Source organism: Protopterus annectens, chromosome 5.part0 (assembly GCF_019279795.1).
Source record: "Protopterus annectens isolate FY-2018-M chromosome 5.part0, PAN1.0, whole genome shotgun sequence".
Lineage (NCBI taxonomy): Eukaryota > Metazoa > Chordata > Ceratodontiformes > Protopteridae > Protopterus > Protopterus annectens.
Window position 1 is genome coordinate 952217760 of NC_056735.1, and position 23108 is coordinate 952240867.

The 23108-nt window shown below is 47.1% G+C and overlaps 1 protein-coding gene across 1 annotated transcript in view; it reads right to left on the bottom strand.

Moving 5' to 3' along the window:
- The window catches only part of RDX (radixin), a 1792353-nt gene that overhangs the window by 1158287 nt on the left and 610958 nt on the right, over positions 1–23108 (bottom strand). The window contains 1 exon segment of the mRNA XM_044072720.1: positions 4476–4498. Coding sequence (XP_043928655.1) covers positions 4476–4498 — 23 coding nt within the window.

Genomic DNA, 23108 nt, shown 5'->3' on the forward strand with positions numbered 1-23108 from the left:
AGGTTTGGCATTCCTCTTTGACTGGTAAAGTGTGGAAGTGGAACCGGTAACCTTGGTCTATGGTTTGCAAAATCCACTTGTCTTTTGTGATATAGTGCCAGTTCTTCGAAAATAAGGCTAATTTTCCGCCTAATGGTGCTGCTATTTGTTCCCTGGTAGGCGGAGTTAGAGTCAAGTCACTGTGATTGTCCTGTTGCAGTGGTAGTGGCTGTGTCTGTGCCTCTGTTACTACCTTGCCACTGTCGTCCTCTGTAGGCACCCCCTCTGGATTTATTTCTGCCTCTGGAACGTCTATTCCTGCCCCTTTGGGATCTTGTGGAGTCAGGAAAGGACCAATTTTTGGCAGGCCAGTTCCTGCTAAACCTTGGGGGCTGAACCTGTAAGAAATCTTTAACATGATCCGGTAAGACCTGTTCCTTCAACCATGCATGTCTCCTTATCACTGTGCCAGTCATGGCTGATCTAAATGAAACCTCAAGTGCATCATAGCCACATTTTAAAGAATGGTTACTAACCTGTTGTATGTTATTTACCATTTCTAATACATATTTCTTATCTATAGAGTCATCAGAGGATAGCTTTTTAGTTAACTGATCAAGCATGAACTCTTGGTATTGTATCATGTGAAACTGACAATTTAAAGCTCTAGCTGAGAGAGTAGCAGAGATGTAAACCTTTTTGCCCCATCTGTCTAAAGACCTGGATTCCCTTTCAGAAGGAATAGGGTTTTTTGCTGTGGTCGAGGCTACTGCCTTAGGCCCCTGGGATATAGTTTCGGGGTCTGCGAGTGGGGCCTTGTATAGGTGGTGATGAGTGTCTGGCACCCTGTAAAATCTATCTGGTTTGGCAGGGGCTGGAGGTAAGGAATCAGGTGCAGTGCAGACATCATTAAATGCATCGTCCACAACAGAAAGGACAGGAGGTATAGCTAAGGGCCTATGTTGTGGTAAGTGCAGAAAAGTCCTAAGTCTTTTTCTGGAATCTGAGAAATCCTGTTCCTGCCATTGGAATTGTTCTCTCATGGCATGTAAGGTTTCCCCAAAGGAGAATTCCTCTGGTGGAGAAGCAGCTGGAATGGATTCTTCAGCATCGGAGTCTTCATAATTGGAAAAAGGAGCCTCTGGCTGGTCTGTAATATCTGAGTCATCCGCAGAATCATCAGAGGACACAGGCTCAGGGGGCTCTGCTCTAGGTCTCTTTTCTGGGGGCTGAGAGGCCCTATCTGGGTGAGATTGAGATCCCTAATTAAGGATATTAAATCTTCTGCCAGAGTAAGCATTTGTGAACTAGAAGTGGGCCTGGTTGAGGGGGGTTTAACAGGCACTGACTTAGTAGATTTGGCTGCTTTGGCCCTGGCAAAGGCCTTAATAGACATGGCTGCAGGAGGCCTAGCAGCACCACGTGCTGGGGTAGAGACATCTAAAGGGATGGTGTCTGATAAGTCACTAGTAACCACAGCAGTTGGTAAAAATTCTGAGGCCGATTCAAGTAAAGTAGCAGGAGCCTCAGTAGTAGTCATTGATTCGGCTGTATTTTGATCAGTTTTCTCGGTTTCGGCCGAAACCGAGACACTCGCGGTTTGCTTAACCGTGGTTTCGGCCAAAACCGCGGACCGCGAGTGTCGGTCTTTTTCTTTGCGTTTTTTAATAATTTGGGTAGTCGGAGGATCCGACGGCATAATGTACGCAAAATCTGAGCCGAAAAACTGTTCAGCAAACTCCGACCGACGCCTAAGCGTTCGTCGGTTGAAGGAAGCACAGGCCGAACAGGCTGCTACGTCGTGGTCTGGGCCTAAGCAAGGCAAACAGTAAGAGTGGAAATCTTTATGAGGTATTTGTTTCCCACAAGTTAAACAGTTATTGACTTTTTCTGACATCGGCTGAGGCAAGAAAGAGTCCCCAACGGGGTACTTAGCTTTTAGAAGTCTTCGAAGTAGTATTCGGTAGGAGTAATCTCTGGATCTGACCGACCGGCACTTGCGAACAGCTTCTGCTTCGGGCGCCACGCGGCAATAAAGACTGAGGAAAATGGCGTCGGCTGATGCCTTTATACCCGAAGACCAGCAGAGATGACGTCGGGTGAGGTGCGACATCAGCCGAAGCCGGACCCGGACTTTGGAATCCGGCCGACCGAGGGGCTGCTTGACGACAGGACAACCCAGTTGTTATGACTGCAGATGCATCCATGAAGGACATCGGGGGGTAAGCATATAACAACCTGGGAGGTCAAGCATGGACGAGAGCGTCTCTGGGGAAGTCCCCTGGAGAGGGGATCAGAGCAAAGAACTTGCTGCACTTCGTGTTGGAAGGAGATGCGAAGAGATTGCAGCAAGGCTGACCCCGCGTAAGGAAGATCTCTTCCGCTACTGACTGTTTCAGAGACCACTCGTATGGCATTAGAATAGCCCGACTCAGTCTGTCTGCTAAAATGTTGGAGCGTCCGGGGATGTGCGTTGCAATCAGAAACTGACTGGTGGAGATCGCCCCCTCCCACACTCACATGGTCTCGCGACAAAGAGAGTAAGATCTGGTTCCTCCTTGTTTACTGATGTAACAGACATGTTTGTCTGAACTGCGATAGTCTCCGGGGGAAGGACAGCATGAAAGGCTTGCAACATTAAAAGCACTGCCCTCATCTCCAGAACACTGACATGCAATCTGGTTTCTGTTTGGGACCACGTGCCTTGGACTGTCCTCCCCAAATAGTGCCTCCCCCACCCGAGCTGGGAGGCATCCGTGGTCACTGTGGCTTGGGCTGTGGGTGTTATGAAGAGTCAACCTGCAAAGATTTCTGGCGATTGGAGCCACCAGAAAATACACATCTTGCAGGCTCTTATTTGATAGTCCATGGGGAGGTCTAGCCAAGACCACTGAACTGCCAAGTCCACTGAAGCACCCGCATGTGAAGGTGCGCACAGGGAAGGATTGAAATTGCTGCGGCCATGGAGCCTAGGGCCCGGAGAACATCGCTCTCTGTTGGCATCCTGGGGCCGAGTATCACTGACACATGAGCCAGTAGGTTCTGGATCCTGTCCAGTGTGAGAAAGACTTGCAATAGTAGAGTGTCCAGCAGTGCACCTATAAATTCCAAGGTCTGTGTCGGGTTCAAGCGGGACTTGGAGATGTTGATGGTAATCCCTAGGTTGACTGCAAGATGCAGGAAGGAGTCTCTGGCTATGCAAAGTAGATGCTTGGTGGCAGCAGCGAGGAGCCAATCGTCTAGGTAAGGAAACACCTGAATTCCCTGAAGCCTCAGGCGAGCCACTACGACTGCTATAACCTTGGTAAACACCCTGGGGGCTGTGGTGAGACCAAAGGGTAGGGCGCTGAATTGGAAATGATTGGCTCCCAGCCGGAAGCGAAGGAATCTCAAGGAGCTTCTGCAAATTTTGATATGGTAGTAAGCATCCTGGAGGTCTATCGAGCACATCCAGTTGCATTCTCGGAGGTAAGGTAGAAAGGACTGCATGGAAACCATCCAGAATTTCTGCTTGGCTACAGTCAGGTTCAGGGTTGACAGGTCCAATATGGGCCTGAGGTCCTCCAGTCTTTTTTGGCACTAAAAAGAACCTGGAGTAAAAGCCTAATCCGGACTGATCTGGGGGGACTGGTGCGATGGCCCGATTGCGAAGCAGCTTTGAAATTTCTTGCACTGCCGCCTCCCTTTGAGCGGATGGAACATCCAGGAGGCACTTTGGTTGGATGGGTGGGGCAACGAACAAAATGGAGTAGCCTCTGGATATTATTTGGAGCACCAAACGGTCCGTCGTAATGGACTCCCAAGCCATTAGGTGCAATGACAATCTTCCCCAGACTGTCTCCAGAGTAGGGCAGTTGGGCAACCCCTCAGAGTTGCTGCGTGGGTCTGTCCAAAAAAATCTCCCTAGACCCAAAGTTCCTCAGCCCCCCTTTGCCTCTGGGGCGGCATCTGTCATGTCCCCCTCTGCCTCTAGGGGACGAACTGTCCTGAGAGTCCCAGGAAAACTGAGACTTTCGGAACCACATCTTCTTTTGCCCTCTCTGATTCCTAGAAAAGGATCTCTGAGGGCTAAAGAAGTGGACTCAGATGGCAAACAGTGTCTTCCCGTCCTTCTCGCTCTGGACCAGGGTGTCACATACTGTCTTCCCGAACAGGAAGAACCATCAAAGGGAGCATTTGTGAATGACGCCTTGAAGGGGTCTGCAAATTGACAGTCTGAGCCAAGCATGTCACCTCACAGCTACGCCAGTCCCAACCGCCGTAGCTGCTCCTTCCATGGCATGGGAAAAAAGATGCATGGACGTGTTCGAAACAGACTCTAGAGTCGACATTTTCACCGAGAACAGCCGCTTGCCCTCTGGCAACAAAGACTCTGGGGGCGACACAGCGAACTTTGTGATTAGGTCTCGCTGAAGTCGTATGACGTGTGCCAAATAATTCAGGGCTCGTACAGAAAATGTCGCTGAAGAAAAGACTCTCTTCCCAAATCGATCCACCAACTTTCCTGTGCCAGTTCTCTCTTGGTGGCAGCTGCAATTACCACCGCATCCACCGGGGATCCCTTGTACCAGGCCCTGTCTGTCTGTGGGAGGAGAGAGGATCCTGTCCGAACATTTAGGTATTGGCTCTATGGTGTCAGGCTCCTTCCATGCCTGCGTGGTAATGAGATCCACAAAGGGATCTGCAGGAGGGGCCACCCTAGATGTAGATGGGCCCATGCCAAAGTCTCCAGGAATACTGACTCATCCGTAGAGGGTTTTGGGGCTGACCAACTTCCCCTCTGGCGGAGGATCTCCATGATATCTTCAAAGGAGGCATCCTCGGGAGGTGACCTGGGGGAAACCTCACCTTCATCCAAGTCCGTATCTTCTGGGAGGGACTCGGGGGGGGGGGGGGGGTCCATGTGCCTCCTCTTACACGAGTGCGTACAGGGACCCTCTTCAGTAGGACTCTCTAAAGACGGCTCGTAAATCATGGGGGGGGTTCCACGATGAGATCCACCTGGGGGGTCCTCTAGCATGGGCTGTCCCTGGGGCAAGCTGATGGGAGTCGTGATCAAATTCACGGGAGTCTGGGCAGAGTCCAAGGCGATGGGCTGGGATCTCAATCCTTGGGAGAGAACCCTCTCCACCACATCGAAGGCCGAAGGAGAGTGTACCTCCTTAGCAACCAACAAGGAGGAAGCTCTCCCCGGCTCCATGAGGATTGGGGCCGTGGCTCCGAAGGAACGGCTCGGATCCTACAAAGTCGGAGCCGAAAACACCTCCGTTCCCACGGATCCGACTCCCCGTTCTTGGCCCTGAGAGTTGCTCGGATCAGAAAGTACAGTTTTATACCTACCATAAATGTAGATGTCCGAACTGGATAGCATCTGCAGTCATAACAAATGGGTTGTCCTGTCGTCAGGCAGCCCTTCGGTCGGCCGGATTCCAAAGTCTGGGTCCGGCTTCGGCTGATGTCGCACTTCACCCAACGTCATCTCTGCTGGTCTTCGGGTATAAAGGCATCAGCCGACGCCATTTTCCTCAGTGTTTCTTGCCCCAGATGCCAATTGCCCTCTTGGAAAGCTAAATTTTGGATAAATGCCAATGTTTCCAAAATAGTAGAAGGCAAACACAAAAAATAAACATGTATGTACATATATACAAACAAATACACCATAAGAGACTCCCCCCCAGCTAGCTATTAGGAGGGTAAATACCTAGGAGTACCACAGAGGGAAGGAGGGAGGGTAATCCTGACTGCAGATGCTATCCAGTTCGGACATCTACATTTATGGTAGGTACAAAACTGTACTATGTCCTTCATGGATGCATCTGCAGTCATAACAAATGGGTAGAATACCATAGCCAAACTAAGGGAGGAGGAATAAAAATTATGGTGTAGTCAGGATCCCTTGCAGTACAGCAGTGGCAAACCCTGCTCGGGATCTAGAATATAGAGGTAAATTATAATGCTTGGCAAATGTATGCACGGAGGTCCAAGTAGCCGCCTCAATAATGTCCTTGGTTGCCACTCCTCTTAAGAAAGCTGTGGTAGTGGCTGTAGCCCTTGTAGAATGAGGTCTTATGTTCTGTGGAATTGGTTTTCCATGGTAGGAGTAACAGAATCTTATGCAATTTCCTATCCATTTGGAGATTGTCTGTTTGGAAATTGCTTTTCCTTCCCTTCCTGTTGCATAGGCTACAAAGAGCTGGTCAGTTTTTCTGTTACCTTTGGTTCTGTCCAGGTAGTAGCGTAACTGTCTATGTACATCCAAGGTATGCATTATTCTTTCACCTCTGTTTTGTGGATTGGGAAAGAAAGTAGGTAGGTGGATTGCCTGGTTTAAAGACACTCTGGATACCACCTTAGGCATAAATGTAGGATTAGTTCTCATGGACACCCTATCTTGAAGGAAGATTAGGAAGGGTTGCACTGCCATTAAGGCCTGTAGTTCAGAAACCCTCCTTGCTGAAGTAATAGCCAGTAGGAAAGCAGTTTTCCATGACAGGTGTTGTAGATCTGCTGTTGCTGCTGGTTCAAACGGAGGGAGTGTCAACTTTTCTAGTACAAAATTCAAGTCCCATGCTGGTAATGGTGGTTTCCTAGGAGGTTTTACATTCTTGATCCCTCTGAGGAACTGCCTGAGTAGAGGATGTGAAAAGACAGGAGGATCAAAGCTGTATTCTGCTGAAATAGCTGATGCATGTATCTTGATGGAGGAATAGGACAGGCCTGTATGTAGAAGCTCTGCCAAGTACTCCAGAATGTTAGCAATATCTATGTTCGACACATCTTTTCCTCTTTCAGTACTCCAAATGACGAACCTTTTCCATTTTCCTGCATAGTTCCTTCTTGTTGAAGGTCTGCGGGCTTCAAGGATAATGTCTTTAACCCTTTGTGAAAGGTCTGGGTTAGTTACTGCTATGTGATGTTCCAGGCAGTCAGTTGCAAGGTTTTTAGGTTTGGATGTATGATGTTGTAGTTGTTCTGAGTTAACATCAGGGGCATCAGGGGTATTGACCACATTTTCTCCCGAGACATGCTCCTCAGCAATGGGTACCAGTGTTGTCTTGGCCAGTTCGGAGCTATCAGAATTATCCTTGGACGTTCCTCTTTGATTTTCAGTAGTACCTTGTGCATCAAGGGAAGAGATGGAAATGCATATGCTGTCAGGCCTTTCCAGCTGAAGGATAGAGAGTCCACCTTCCATGCAAGTGGGTGGAATGTCCTTGTGCAGAATTTTTTGAGCTGGTGATTTTGTGGGGAAGCGAACAGATCTATTTGTGGCATTCCCCATTTTTTTGTGATGGCCTTGAAGATGTCCGGGTGTAGCATCCATTCGTGAGCATCCGAGGTGGTTCTGCTTAAAATGTCTGCTAGGGTGTTCTCTTTTCCCGGTACAAATATTGCCTGTAACTGGATGTTGTAGCTGAGAGCCAGATTCCAAAGGTCCAAAGTCATTCTGCATAGGGGGTAAGAATGAGTGCCTCCCTGTTTGTTGATGTACCACATGACTGTGGTGTCGTCTGTCCTTATCATCAAATGGCCTTCTTTGAGGAATGGTCTGAATTTTAGGATTGCCAGTTTTACTGCCAGCATTTCTTTTTGGTTTATGTGCAGGTGCAGCTGGTCCTGAGTCCACAGTCCTTGTACGCATTTGTCCAGCATGTGTGCCCCCCATCCTAGGTCTGAGGCGTCCGTTGTGATGGTTTGGTTTGCTTGAAATTTGTGGAAGGGTAAGCCTGGGTTTGACTGGCATGCCCGAGCCCACCATAGGAACTCCTGTTTTAAGCATGGGATTTAGTGGTATTTCTGTTTCTAAGCTGTGCCTGTGTTGAGACCATAAATTCTTTAGGTACCACTGTAACTTTCTCATATGCAGTCTGGCATGTGGGACCAAGATTATGCATGATGCCATGAAGCCCAAGGCCTGCAGAACTTTTCTTGCTGTTAGTTTGTTCTGCTTGGTTAATGCCAAGAAGTAAAGAGGGAGCTCTTTTTGTTTTTCTGCAGTTAGGAATGCCATCTGTTTTACTGTGTCCAATTCCGCGCCCAAGAAGGTTCTTGTCTGGGATGGTATCAGCCTTGACTTTTGTAAATTGACTGTGTATCCCAGGGCTTGAAGCAAGTAAATGACCCTTTGTAAATCTGTTGTCAGCTTGCTTTTGTTGTCCGCTTGTAACAGGCAGTCGTCCAGGTATGGATAAATTTGGATTACCTGTACTCTGCAGTGAGCGATTACTGATGCCAGGCATTTTGTGAATACTCTGGGCGCAGTAGATAAGCCAAAGGGCAATGCTGAGAATTGATAATGCTCTGATCCTGCAAGAAATCTGAGGTATCTTCTGCAATTTGGTCGAATGGGGACGTGCAGGTATGCCTCCTTGAGATCTAGAGTTACCAGCCAACACTCCTTGCCCAGCATGGGAAGAAGTTGCTGTAGGGTCAGCATTTTGAATTTTGGGACGATGATGTATGTGTTTAAGATGGACAGGTCGAGAATAGGTCTCCAGTTTTCCTCTTTTCTTGGTACTAGGAAAAGTGTGGAGTAGAATCCTTTGCCCTGTTCTGTTATTGGCACTCTTTCCACAGCTCTCATCTTTATTAATTCCGCTATCTGGTGCAGGGCTTCTATTTTTTGATTTGGGGGCAGGTTTGGCATTCCTCTTTTTCCTGGTAAAGTGTGGAAGTGGAACCGGTAGCCTTGGTCTATGGTTTGCAAAATCCACTTGTCTTTTGTGATATAGTGCCAATTTTTCGAGAATAAGGCTAACTTTCCGCCTAATGGTGCTGCCTTTTGCTCCCTGGTAGGCGGAGTCAGAGCCAAGTCACTGTGATTGTCCTTTTGCAGTGGCAGTGGTTGTGTCTGTGCCTCGGTTATTGCCTTGCCACTGTCGTCCTCTGTAGGCACCTCCTCTGGATTGATTTCTGCCCCTAGAGCGTCTGTTCCTGCCCCTTTGTGATCTTGTGGAGTCAGGAAAGGACCAATTTTTGGCAGGCCAGTTCCTGCTAAACCTTGGGGCTGAACCTGTAGGAAATCTTTAACTGTTTGTACAGATTTTGCCTTCTCTTCCATTTTCTTCATTACCTGCTGGGCAGGTTCCCCAAATAGACTAGCCTTATCCATAGGAGCATCCAATAGCTTAGCTTTAACATGATCCGGTAAGACCTGTTCTTTCAACCATGCATGCCTTCTTATTACTGTGCCAGTCATGGCTGATCTAAATGAAGCCTCCAGTGCATCATAGCCACATTTTAAAGAATGGTTACTAACCTGTTGGATGTTATTCACCATTTCTAATACATATTTCTTATCTAAAGATTCATCAGAGGACAGCTTTTAATTAACTGATCAAGCATAAACTCTTGGTATTGGATCATGTGAAACTGACAGTTTAAAGCTCTAGCTGAGAGAGTAGCAGAGGTGTAGACTTTTTCCCCATCTCTAAGGACCTGGATTCCCTTTCAGAGGAATAGGGTTTTTGCTGTGGTCGAGGCTACTGCCTTAGGCCCCTGGGATATAGTTTCGGGTCTGCAAGTGGGGCCTTGTATAGGTGGTGATGAGTGTCTGGCACCCTGTAAAATCTATCTGGTTTGGCAGGGGCTGGAGGTAAAGAATCAGGTGCAGTGCAGACATCATTAAATGCATCGTCCACAACAGACAGGACAGGAGGTATAGCTAAGGGCCTATGTTGTGGTAAGTGCAGAAAAGTCCTAAGCCTTTTCTTGAATCTGAGAAATCTTGTCCCTGCCATTGGAATTGTTCTCTCATGGCATGTAAGGTTTCCCCAAAGGAGAATTCCTCTGGTGGAGAGGCAGCTGGAATGGATTCTTCAGCATCTGAATCTTCATAATTGGAAAAAGGAGCCTCTGGCTGGTCTGTAATGTCTGAGTCATCCGCAGAATCATCAGAGGACACAGGCTCGGGGGGCTCTGCTCTAGGTCTCTTGTCTGGAGGCTGAGAGGCCCTATCTGGGTGAGATTGGGATCCCCTAATTAAGGATATTAAATCTTCTGCCAGAGTAAGCATTTGTGAACTAGAAGTGGGCCTGAGTGAGGGTGGTTTAACAGGCACTGATTTAGCTGATTTGGCTGCTTTAGCCCTGGCAAAAGCCTTAATAGACATGGCTGCAGGAGGCCTAGCAGCACCACGTGCTGGAGTAGAGATATCCAAAGGGATGGTGTCTGATAAATCAGTAGGAACCACAGTTGTAGGCAAAATTTCTGAGGCTGATTCAGGTAAGGTAACAGGAGCCTCAGTAGTAGTCATGGATTCGGCTGAAGATTGACCAGTTTTCTCGGTTTCGGCCGAAACCGAGGCACTCGCGGCTTGCTTAACCGTGGTTTCGGCCGAAGCCGCGGACCGCGAGTGTCGGTCTTTTTCTTTGCGTTTTTTAACTATTTGGGTAGTCGGAGGATCCGACGGCATAATGTACGCAAAATCTGAGCCGAAAAACTGTTCAGCAAACTCCGACCGACGCCTAAGCGTTCGTCGGTTGAAGGAAGCACAGGCCGAACAGGCTGCTACGTCGTGGTCTAGGCCTAAGCAAGGCAAACAGTAAGAGTGGAAATCTTTATGAGGTATTTGTTTCCCACAAGTTAAACAGTTATTGACTTTTTCTGACATCGGCTGAGGCAAGAAAGAGTCCCCAACGGGGTACTTAGCTTTTTAGAAGTCTTCGAAGTAGTATTCTGTAGGAGTAATCTCTGGATCTGACCGACCGGCACTTGCGAACAGCTTCTGCTTCGGGCGCCACGCGGCAAGAAAGACTGAGGAAAATGGCGTCGGCTGATGCCTTTATACCCGAAGACCAGCAGAGATGACGTCGGGTGAAGTGCGACATCAGCCGAAGCCGGACCCAGACTTTGGAATCCGGCCGACCGAAGGGCTGCCTGACGACAGGACAACCCATTTGTTATGACTGCAGATGCATCCATGAAGGACATCAGGTCTGATCCAAGGAACGCAAGGTAATCGCCGGTGTCGAGGTTGGAGGAACTGTCGGCACCGAACCCCCAGCTCAGAGGATGCTCGGATCCATAAACCCCAAAACCGCAGGTCAGATTGGGGAAGGAGAGATTGGATGGAAGAAGGGCATGGATGCCCCTCTCTGGCTGGAGAGGGGCCTGGCAAGACTCCCATTTGGATTTGGATCCGAATGAACCTCCGCATCATCCTGTCTATGTCTAGCTCTGACAGACTGAGTCAACACGAGGAGGCGACAGACTCGGATCTGGTTGGTCGGTGTGTCGACCTCTTAGGCGGCCTCGGGTCCAAGGGCTCAGTCGGCTCCAGGGAGAACCCCAGGGAGTGGAGCAGAGGAGAGGTAGGTGGGATAGGAAAAGGCTCCCGCTCTGGAGACTGCTTGCGATGCCTATCCCCTCTCTCGTCCTTGTATTTCTTCTCTTTTTCCTTACTTTTTGTCCCCACTTCAGAAGGCTTACAGGGAGGTAGAGTCCCAGCCTGAGGGAGGGGGGTTGATCAGCTACTGGACCCGAAGTCGAGGTCGCTGAGTCCAAGGCAGAAACTGGTAGAAGGCCCTTGGCTACCAGCTTAGCCTTTCTTTCCTTCAAGGCCCTAGGGTTGAACCCTGCACATACACTACAAGGCAAAGATAGATGGGGAACACCCAGGCAAATAACAGCCAGAGTATGGCCATCAGCCAGTGAAAGCTTGTGACCACACTCTGTGCATTTTTTAAAGGTTGGTTTAAAAAGAAAAAGTAGTTTAAAAAGTTAAAGTTTGTAAGGTAGTGTGGTAGGCCTAACCTGACCTTAGTGTGTGTTAGTTTTTGCTGAGTGGGTTTTTCAGCCATCACAAAAAACCCACTCAACAAAAACACACACTAAGGTCTGGTTAGGCCTACACACTACCTTACAAACTAACTTTTTAAACTACCTTTTTTTTTTTTTTGAACAGAAAACCAACGAATGAAGGGGAGGAAAGGGTTGATAAGTGCACGCACACACACACACACACACACACACACACACACACACACACACACACACACACACACACACACACACACACACACACACACACACACACACACACTCTAAATATATCAGAAAAAGCTTCCAGTTACTACACCCAACTTGGAGCTAAACAGACCACGATGCGCAAGCATGACGCGGCAAACGAGATCTGAGGAAAGGTAGGAGATGTGAGGGATTATGGGTAAGGGGAGGAGCTTGCAGCAGATGCTTGGAAAATGTTGCCAGCTCAGATCCGATATGGATCCAAATACCCACATGTTGCAGATAAATTAACTACTTCAGATCAAAAATTATTAAATTGGAAGTTTTTTTCCTCCAAAGGGAACTTAATCTGCCCAGCAAAGGAACAGAACAAGCCAACCAACAATCCCTGAAAGCTTCAGAGAAGCGTACTCATCAGTGGCAGTAAAACTCTGAAGGGCTTGGCTCCCAAACTTGTCTTTTAGTCAGCTTAGCTCAAGCTGTCTGACAGACATCCTGGTGGGATCAGCCCATACAGCTAAAGCTACTGCAGCGGTGATCAATATGATAAACATTCATGGTGATATCCCTGGAATATTTACTAGCAGTTCGATCTGGTCCTTTAGTGTCAGTCTGTTACCAACGATAATGCCCAGATTCAGATTCATACACAAGTACTAGGCTAGTTGCCCTTATGGGCCAGTTTAAGCCCAGCCAATTTCACTTTTTGTGCTTAAATTAACCTAATCCATTTGGTGTTAAATTGGTCTTACCCATCCCATGGTTGATTAAGTATACTTAGTTACTCCAGTTGAGAATAACTGGGATTATACCACAGACGGACCAACAGAATTTGCCCTATTAGCATACTACTGACAAGGCCCACTCTGACTGACGCAAGCTTAGCAGGAATGTAACACAGATTTAATTCATATATTTTTTAACGCAAAACATTTTCCTATGGTCAAGCAATCTGGACTGCATAGCCTGTGAACCACAGAGAAAACAGAAGTCAGGTGGTTTGCTGCTTTAGAGCTCTCTTACAAGTAAACCAACTTTTTTTCTGGAGATCTGTTGCCTGGTATAACAAAAAGACTGACAGGGCCTAACCTGTTTCCAAATCTGCACAATGCCATCTGCATGTCAGCCTTCACCCATTCCTTTTCAAGTCAAGTAAATGCAGACACAGTAGGCAGACCAGAAATGCACTGCTAGGGACTAAGAAATTAAAGGTGGCTGTACAGATTAAGTTTGTCCTCTAATTTTTCCAAGTGATAACAGCTGAGCTCCAACCTTCATCCAACCTTTTTCAAGTCAAACATTTCACAAACAAACCATAGCTCACAAGGCCTTAGGTGTTCTAGATGTGAACTGCTTGGGACCAAGGAATCCAGGGTAGCTGTAAGGGCCATATTGCAAGTTTCAGCCTTCTTTTAGGTATCACTGACTGCTACCCTGAAGGTTCTGATACAGCACAGCTATCATGTTATCTGAGGTGAGCAGAGTATATTCTTGCAATGCACCAGACCAGATCAGGTATTTATACCTTGCATAAATCAATCCTAAACCAAAAAAGACAATAGTTGAGCTTGGCATTAGAAATCTAAGACCCTAGACAAAGCAACAGAAAAGCAAGTTCCACCAAATTGTCCCAGATGCCCACAAGGAACCGTAATTATCTCAAGAAGAATTGAGATGCATCTAAGAACTTTGTAGATTTGTCTCATGGTGGACAACAATGTGCACTGGCACCAGCTACAACCTGCACCCTGAGAAACCACTAACAAGGAAAAAGAAATGGGCAGCTCTGTGCGTTTTAATAAGGTAATTTTTTTACATGCTCTGAAAGTCCATGAGAGAAGTTGAACAAGTGCAAAAAAGCAAAGCGCTAACAATTGCTCCCTATAGCAAATGCTAGATGAAACACATGACAGATTACAGACAGTGCAATATGATACTATAAATCCACCATCTCATGAATGAAGGTCAGCATGTCTCTTCCATATTTCTAGACATGTCTAAAGCCGTTGATGCCACATCCCACCAGCTTCTACTAAATAAACTATCTTCCTATGGCCTTAGTATACCCGCACTAACTTGGTTCCACAGCTATCTTTCCAACAGTCAACAAGTTACAAAGTGGGAAAACTTTTAGTTATGTACTCACCATAACTTCAGATGTTTGGGATCCATCTCGCCTACATTCTGAACTGATGGGTTCGGAGCCGATCCCTCGGCTCCGACTCGGCACGCTTATGCTATAGAGCGAGGCCTCTAATTGGCTGAGCTATCTTTATCCCAGGATGCACCACCACTAATCCCCCAGATCTTGTTTGTCCGCATTCATGCACTCATGCACAACTTGGTTATATAACATTGTTAGATGTTTCAAGATGAAAACAACAGGATTCGGACCTTCTGATATCCTCTGATCTCCAAGGAAGGGGGAAGAAGGGTGGGTTATTAGCAATGTAGGCGAGATGGATCCCAAACATCTGAAGTTATGGTGAGTACATAACTAAAAGATGTTATGTGATCCTATCTCGCCTACATTCTGAACTGATGGGACAGTGTCCCTAGCACCTAAATCCCGGGTGGCTCATTGGAAAACACTCCTGAGCACTGTGGAACCAAATGAAGCTCGTCCTCTAGATGCCACATCTAATTTGTAGTGGGAAATGAAGGTGTGCGGGGAAGACCATGTAGCCGCAGCACAAATGTCACTAATAGCAAGCTTAGAATGAAATGCTACCGAAGTAGACACAGCCCTTGTAGAATGAGCTTTGACAGAGGTGGTAAGCTCTTTGTTAGAATAAATATAAGCTTGAGTAATACAGTCCCTGATCCATTTGGCAATAGTGACCTTTGTGACAGCGTTGCCCAATTTGTTATCTGCAAAGGATACAAACAACTGATCTGTTTTCCTTGTTTGTTTGGTCCTGTCTTAATAAAAACGTAACTGTCTGTGGACATCTAGTGTGTGGAATATGAACTCCGCTTTATTAGAGTATTTTGGGAAAAAAACTGGAAGTTCTAACGATTGTTGTAAGCAGAAAGTAGAACAAACTTTAGGAACAAAGGAAGGGTTTGGTCTGAGGGATACTCTGTCTTTATGAAAAACCAAGTACGGGGGTTTCACTGACAAAGCTTGAAGCTCTGAAACTCTTCTGGCAAAAGTAATCGCCACCAGAAAGGCTGTCTTCCATGATAGAAACTTTAGATCACATGTAGCTGCCGGTTCAAAGGGGAAAGAAGTCAAGGCGCGTAACACTATATTGAGATCCCATGGAGGTGCAGGATGAGAAATCGGAGGGCTTAATAGAGCAGCACCTTTCAAGAAGGTCTTACACAATCTGTTGCTCATTAAAGGTGGGTCTATGGATTCGTGAAAATTAGAAATTGCTGCCAATTGTACTTTGATGGTAGAAACTGAAGAGCCTTGATTGAAAAGAGAGGTCAGAAATTTTAGCACTTCTGCCACAGGAATAGAAATGGGGTCCAGGCCCCGGAGTTGAGCCCAAATAGCAAACCTTTTCCATTTGCTAGAATACAGTTTCTTTGTAGCAGACTTGTGGGCCGAAGATAATATGTGCACAACATCTGGATCCAATGCATGACTCCTGACTATCGTTGGAAGAGGAGGAGCCAAGCCGTCAATTTTAAGGTGTGTAGGGACTGGTGGAATAGTCCTGACTGATGAACCAGTAGGTCTGGGACCTGGTCCAGGAACCATGGACCTTTCAGAGCATGTTTCCGAAGATAGGGGAACCACACTTGACGAGGCCAGTAAGGAGCAATCAAGATCATTTTGCTCCCCAAGAGAGATGCCTTTTGAATCACCCTGGGAAGGAGAGGAACTGGAGGGAAGGCATAAAGCAAGCCGGTGGGCCAAGGATGGACTAATGCGTCCATGGGGCTCTTCCCCGGAGCCGGGGTTAGGGAGAAGAATACTTTGCACTTCGCATTCAGAGGAGTCGCGAAGAGGTCGCAACACGGAACTCCCCATTCGCTGAAAATCTGACTTGCAACTGTCATATTCAGAGACCATTCGTGAGGAGAGAGGATGGTTCTGCTCAATCTGTCGGCTATGACATTGGACTTGCCCGGTATGTGAGTAGCCACTAGGAAGCGTTTGGTCGAGACTGCCCATTCCCAAACTCTCATGGCTTCTCTGCAAAGAGGATAGGATCTGGTTCCTCCCTGTTTGTTCAGGTACAAGACAACTGACATGTTGTCTGAGTGAACAGCAATTACGCCCTGAGGGAGATAATTGTGAAGGGCTTGAAGGGACAGGAGTACTGCCTTCATTTCTAGGATGTTGATATGAAGGAGAGTCTCTTCCGGGTGCCATTTGCCTTGGACTGACCTGCCCAGGGAATGCCCCCCCCCCCACCCCATCTGGGAGGCGTCCGTGGTCAAAGTGGCCGGAGGAGGAAGAACAAAGGGTCGTCCCTGATCCAAATTGGAGGGCACTAGCCAACAGCGAAGGTCCCTTTTGCAAGATTCCGTGATCCATACGAGGTGACAGAGGGAGTTCCTGAAAGGACCACTGAGCTGAAAGAAGCCACTGGAGGATTCTCATGTGCAACCTTGCCAAGGGGACTAGAAGAACCGTGGCAGACATGGATCCCAATAGCTGCAGGACCATTCTGGCTGGGGCTTTGGACCTGGGAAGTAAGGCTCGAACTTGATTTTGTATGGTTTGAATTCTGTCTGTAGGTAGATAGACCCGCATTTGGTTTGAGTCTATCTCTACCCCTATGAATCTTATTCGTTGAGATGGCCGCAACACAGACTTTGGCCAACTGAAGGTGATTCCAAGGGAATTGCCCAGTGATATAGTGGCTTGTAGGCTCCGCAGAAGTAGATGCTTGGAGGTGGCAGTTAGGAGCCAGTCGTCTAGATACGGAAACACCTGGAATCCGAGACTTCTCAGGTGAGCAGTCACTACTGCCAAGCACTTGGTGAACACCCTGGGGGGCTGTGGTGAGACCAAAGGGCAGCGCACGGAACTAAAAATGACTGCCTCCTAGGCTGAAGTGCAGATGTCTCCTGGACGCTTGCTGTACCATGATACGATAATACGCGTCCTTGAGATCTATGGAGCACATCCAAACACCTTTCTCCAGCAATGGGAGAATGGTTTGTAGAGTGACCATTCGGAACTTGGACTTTCTGACTGAACGGTTTAGGATGCTGAGGTCCAAAATGGGCCTCAAGTCCCCGGTCTTTTTTGGCACCAAAAAGAATCTTGAGTAAGTCCCTAATCCGATCTGGTCTGCGGGGACCGGTTGGATGACTCCTTTTTGCAGCAGCTTTGAAACTTCTGAGGCTGCGGTATCCCGTTGACTGGGTGGCGGGTCCGGGATTTTTTTGGACTGAGGGGGGGGGGGGTGAGAGAATGGGATAGAGTAACCTCCGGCGATAATCCGAAGCACCCATCGGTCCTGAGTGATCCCTTCCCAGGCCTTTAGGTGCTTCGAGAAACGACCCCTGACTGGCTCAGGAGCAGCACAGCCGGGCAATCCCTCAGGGACTATGAAAGGCTGAAGAGCCACGAAAGGACTCGCGGTCTCCAGTGTTGCGAGGGCCTCTGCCGCCTCTGGGACGGCGTCTTCTGGATGAATTTCCCCCTCCTCTGCCTCTGGAAGGGGAATCTTCCTGCTGAGAGGGGTAAGGCTTCTGAGATCTACGGAACCACATTTTCCCTCCTCTTTTAGCCTTGGGATAAGGCCGAAAGGGAGTGGAAAATCGTGTCCCTATGGCAGTCAGAGTCTTACCCTCCTGTTCACAGCGGGTTAATGTGTCTTTTACCTTGGGTCCAAACAGGGAGGACCCATTAAAGGGGGCGTCGGCAAATGAAGACTTAAAGGCCTCCGTGAAATGACACAGGCGGAGCCAGGCTTGTCTCCGTAGAGCAATGCCTGTACCCGCCGCTCTACTCGCCCCTTCGGCCGCATACGAAATGAGCCTCATGGACGAGTTCGAAATGGACGACATTGTAGCCAGCTGAGAGCCAACCGTCTGGGCCAGCTCCTCAGGCAGGTTACCCAAGAGGGTATCGGATAGCTCCTTAATCAGATCCCTCTGAAACCTGGTGAAGTGCGTAAAGTAGTTCAAGGACCTCAGTGTAAAGGCCGCTGAACTGAGGGTGCGCTTTCCGTACTGATCCATGCTCCTAGACTCCTTATTAGGAGGATGGACGGACGTAGAAGCCTCTGCTACGTCTTGCTGGGTAGCAGATGCCACCACCAAAGCATCTACAACCACACCTTTAGTAAGGAACTCTCTATCAGGGGGCGCCGAGAGAAATTTGTTCGGACGAGCGGGCACCGGTTCCACAGAGTCTGGGTGTTCCCACGCCCTTCGACAGATCAAATCCAAGAGCTCGAAGGGCGGAGACACCCAGGAGGCAGAGGGCTGAGCCCGAGGCCTTCAGGAACACCGACTCATCAGCAGAGGGAGGTTTGGACTGCCAGCCGCCTCGTTGTTTTAGGGCTTCCAGGATGTCTGCAAAGGAGACATCATCCGAGGACGACTTGGGGGACCCTTCTGCATCATCGAGATCAGTGTCGGATGTCAGAGACTCATCAGGGGAGTCAACGTGCTTCCTCTTGCACGATCTCTTCCTGGGAGGTTCTTCCGAAGAGGCTTCAGAAGGACCTTCAGGAGGGGGGGAAACCCCAGCGGGGGTAACCTGAGGCCCAGGGGCTCCGCTGTCTAAGGACAGGGGGACTGCCAACGACCCAGTCTCCAAATGTAGGGAAGGAGCAGGGGAAACCGTGGAGGTAGCCAAGGAAGATTTGGCTAAAGCACTCCTCATAGCCCTGAAGGCAGGACCACCAGAATCCTGGGAGGGTCCCACCTCTGTGGCCATGACAGTGGACGGTACTCCCGCCGCCGACGCACCAAGAGGGAGACTTGGGACTGAAAGCATCAATCCCGAAGCCTCCCCCCCAGGGCCGAAGGAAGAAGTCTGTGTGCTGAACTCCGACCCAAGAGCCGGAGTTGGAGCAAGGGTCTGGCCCGACCCTAACACCTCCACAGGTTCCACCAGCACCAGCTCCAACGGTGCCAAAGCTGTTGGAGGAGGAACCACAGTAGGGGAGTGGACCATCGGCTCCAAAGCCAACTGGGCTGGAGCCAAAACCAGCTTTTGGAACACCGGAGACTGGAAGAGTCGAAGGAGCACCCTGTCGATGTCCGAATCCGACATCTTGGATGATCTAGAGGATACCGATCGGGCCCGAACCGATTTCTCCATTGGCTCCGAAGGGCTCTGGGACCGGCTCCAAAAGGACTCAACAACTATCGGCTCCGAAGAAAGTTTCAAGGAAATTTCCCTCGGTGCCGATAAGGACTTCGGCTCCGAGGGGGAAGAGTCTGAGCCGGTAACCCTTATCGGCTCCAATATCAGTGGAGCCTATGAGGGTGACCCGCCTCTCGATGCCCCAGACCTCGGCTCCGAAAGCAGAGGGGTCAAGGCTGGAGGCATCGAGGCAGACCGTTCCGACCTCAGCTCCGAAGTCCGTGGAGCCGATGGAGAAGTCTGCTTAGCTTTTTTAGCGGTCGGTTCCAACTGACTGGTCAGAGCCGACGCTTTCTTCTTTTTAGAAGGAGACGGAGAGGAAGATAAAGCCTCCTCGAAGGAAGGCTTGATTAATCCCTTGAGGATTAATTTGTTTTTCCTCTCCTGGAGGACTCTAGAAGAGAACGCGTGGCACACACTGCACGACTCTTGTAGGTGTTTAGCACCCAAGCAATAGACGCACGAGGAGTGGTCGTCCGTTATGGACATTTTAAACCCACACCTCGTGCATTTCTTAAACCCGGAGGGTTTGTGTTCTTTAGACATAACTATCTTAGTGGAAAAACACTACACTTAGTTAAATACAACAAGTTTTAACAAATATGAAGTTTAACAAATAAAACCACAATATATATATATATATATTTTTTTTATTTTAAACTAAACAGTTAGTAGACAAAAACGAGATAAAGAGAGTCAAGACCCTCTAACTTAAACGGGTACTTGACCCAAGAAGATACACAAACAGCCAAGTAACAGGGGAAGGCCCCTCTAACTAAAACGGGAAAACCTTCCCTGACTAAAAAAATCACGAATTTTCCAACAAAAATTCACCAATCACACCAATATACAACAATAGCTGTTAAAACAGCTTTTGGGTTCAAAATAAGGAAATTTGTGACAGGAAAAAGCCTAATAAATAGTACTTAGCCCAGCCAATGTTGATACCACGTCTAAGCTTGTTAGCGGCAAACGAGATCTGGGGGATTAGTGGTGGTGCATCCTGGGATAAAGATAGCTCAGCCAATTAGAGGCCTCGCTCTATAGCATAAGCATGCTGAGTCGGAGCCGAGGGATCGGCTCCGAACCCATCAGTTCAGAATGTAGGCGAGATAGGATCACATAACATCTCTCTTTCTCCCCTACTCCCCATCTCTGTGGGTGTACCCCAAGGTTCTATTCTAGGTCCACTTCTCTTCATCATATTCATAAACAACCTCAGTACAGCAACCCAACATGCCTCCGTAGTACAGTATGCAGATGATGCTACCCTTATCTACTATGCCCCCTCACCCCAAGAACTCCAACTAAAATGCAGTCTTCTTTTCAGGACACTGAAACCTACCTCTCCCAATACCAACTCATTTTAAATCTCAACAAAACCAAAATCATTTTAGTACCAAAAACACAAGACTTCTCGGTTCTCACTATCAATCACATCTGCAAACTGTACCAAAATTGCCCAAACCATCAAAAAAGTCCTCATCAAACTAGGTACCCTATACAGAGCCAAATCATTCCTAACTCCCAATGCCAGACTAGCCACTGCTCACACATACTTTCTATCTACCCTCCTCTATGGCTCTCTCATATTTACAAACCCTCAAAAATCTGACCAACAATATAGAATCATATAAAATTGCTAAATTTCCCATTAATCACCCACACGGATCCCACCACTGCTCAGCTCTTTCAACATTAAACTGGCTAGAGCTCCCCCACCTTCTATCTCTTAATCAACTATCCTTAGCTCACAAAATAATCTACCATCCCAACAACTGCCCTGCCATCTCTTTAGTTCAACTTAATACTAACAGCAGATCCCTCAGATCTTCCAACAAACTCCTACTTACAGTATCCAACTCCCACAACCAACATGGTGACTCCCTCTATTTTTTATGTATCCCTCTGCGTTTGCTCCTGTGACATTGTCCCTTAATGTATTTTCTTTATCTTGATTTCTTTCCCTATTTTGGGTTTTGAAGCAGCACTATTATTTGCATAGATATCCTTTTGTATTTGTCTTTTCTTTTATCTGTTGTAATATGGACAATTCTGTTTAATGTGGCCTATTTTCTTACAAGTAAAACATATCACCTGCTTTTCTGAACTTTGTTGTGTATCTATCTGTCTGTAACCCTGGTGGAGCAGAAGCTGCTCATGTTCCCCCTGTGTTTGTTTTTTTCCCCTTGCTTTCACCACGTAGTCTACACGCTGTTTTTGTACATTTGCTATGTGCATCTGCAATACTGGTACTTCTTTTGAACTGTCTAGCACTCTGGCTTTATCTTGCGCTAGGTGGAGTTGTCTAGCACTCTGGCTTTGACTTGCTCTAGGTGGAGTTTTGTATTTGTCTGGCAGAAACTGATTTTAAAGCTGCATCTGCCTTTTGCAGAATGTCATTAACTGAAGGAACTGCTTTAACATAACATTTTGCCTGACCAAAACATTATTTTGTTTTTTCCTGTCATGTTATTTAGACCGTCTGTCTGATCATTTTTAGATAGTTTTAAACTGTCATTACCTTGTCTGTGTGTTTAAAACACTGATGTGAGTCTATACACTCACCTGTTCCAGTTGCTTGCTTTGCTTTGACATTTGCCAAAGCATTTACTGTAGCTTCTTCTGTATTACATTTTTTATATGCTTTGATTTTGACAATACTAAAACTTTCCCTGTAAATCATTTTGGGAATCAATGCCCATAACTCTCGTACTAGTGCATGTTTTAGGGGTTTGCCAACACTGTTGATGAATTCCCTTGAGACCCAAACTGGCAAGTGTAAACGCAAAAAAAAAACTTTTAAATAAAGCATGATTTGAAATAGACCGCACAGTGCATGTCAATCATTGTTTAAATGCCAACATACTGAAACAAAATGATTTTTTTTTTATCTTGCCACTGAGATAGAGTCTGTAATAAACAAGACTACTGATATATATCAGCAGGAGAAATAACGGTAATTTCTGCTGAACCCTGCCCAATGTCAATTGGTATATTTTGTACCCCTTGTAAACCTTGCTGGGCTTTTGTAACTGTCTTGTCAGATTAATCTCTGTAGTTTGTGCCCTTAGTAAACGTTGTTGGGCTCTATCTGATTGTTACTTTAAATCAGAAATGTCATTATGTAAAGTCTGAATGCTATGCTGAGTCTGTTCCTCTAAATGGCATTATTGTCCCTTACTACTGTCTCTAGGGAAATTTTGAAAAGCTGTGAAAACCTTATCTTTAAAAGGTTAATAATAGCGCTCACTTTTTATGCATTTGCAATATTTACTATAAATAACATTTTTATGTAGTCTATTACATTACTGATAACTGCATACACTTGTACTGTATGAGACTTAGGTGATTGCAGAAGGTACATTTAACTGTTGTATATGTGAAGAACAAACAATGCTAGAATCAAACAGATTGTTTATCAGAACAGGATATACGTTATGGTATGGCTTACTCCTGTGACAAGATAGACATACGTTTGGAAAGTCACTTGCACATAAAAAAACAGTCTTTATGAATTGCTGTACATTTTGTGTATGGATTATAGGCATTTATACATTTACAAGCACAACTGTTATCTAATGTCTGAACATTGAACATTTCAGATTTAGATTTTATGTCTGACAGTAGGTTTAAACCATGTTGTTGTGTCTTTCGGCTTTTCCCGGTTAGGGGTCGCCACAGCGGAACTCCGGTCCGCTAATGATTGGCAGTTGATTTTTACGTGCCGAGTTGCCAGCTCTAACGCACAACCTTCAACGAAGGTATGCCCATTCAAGCAGGTCTCCATGCAGAAGACGCTCTAGCTGAATCGAACAGGTCAGCGTCTTACATGTAAATTTATATATATAATATGTGGGCACTGTAAAGTTAG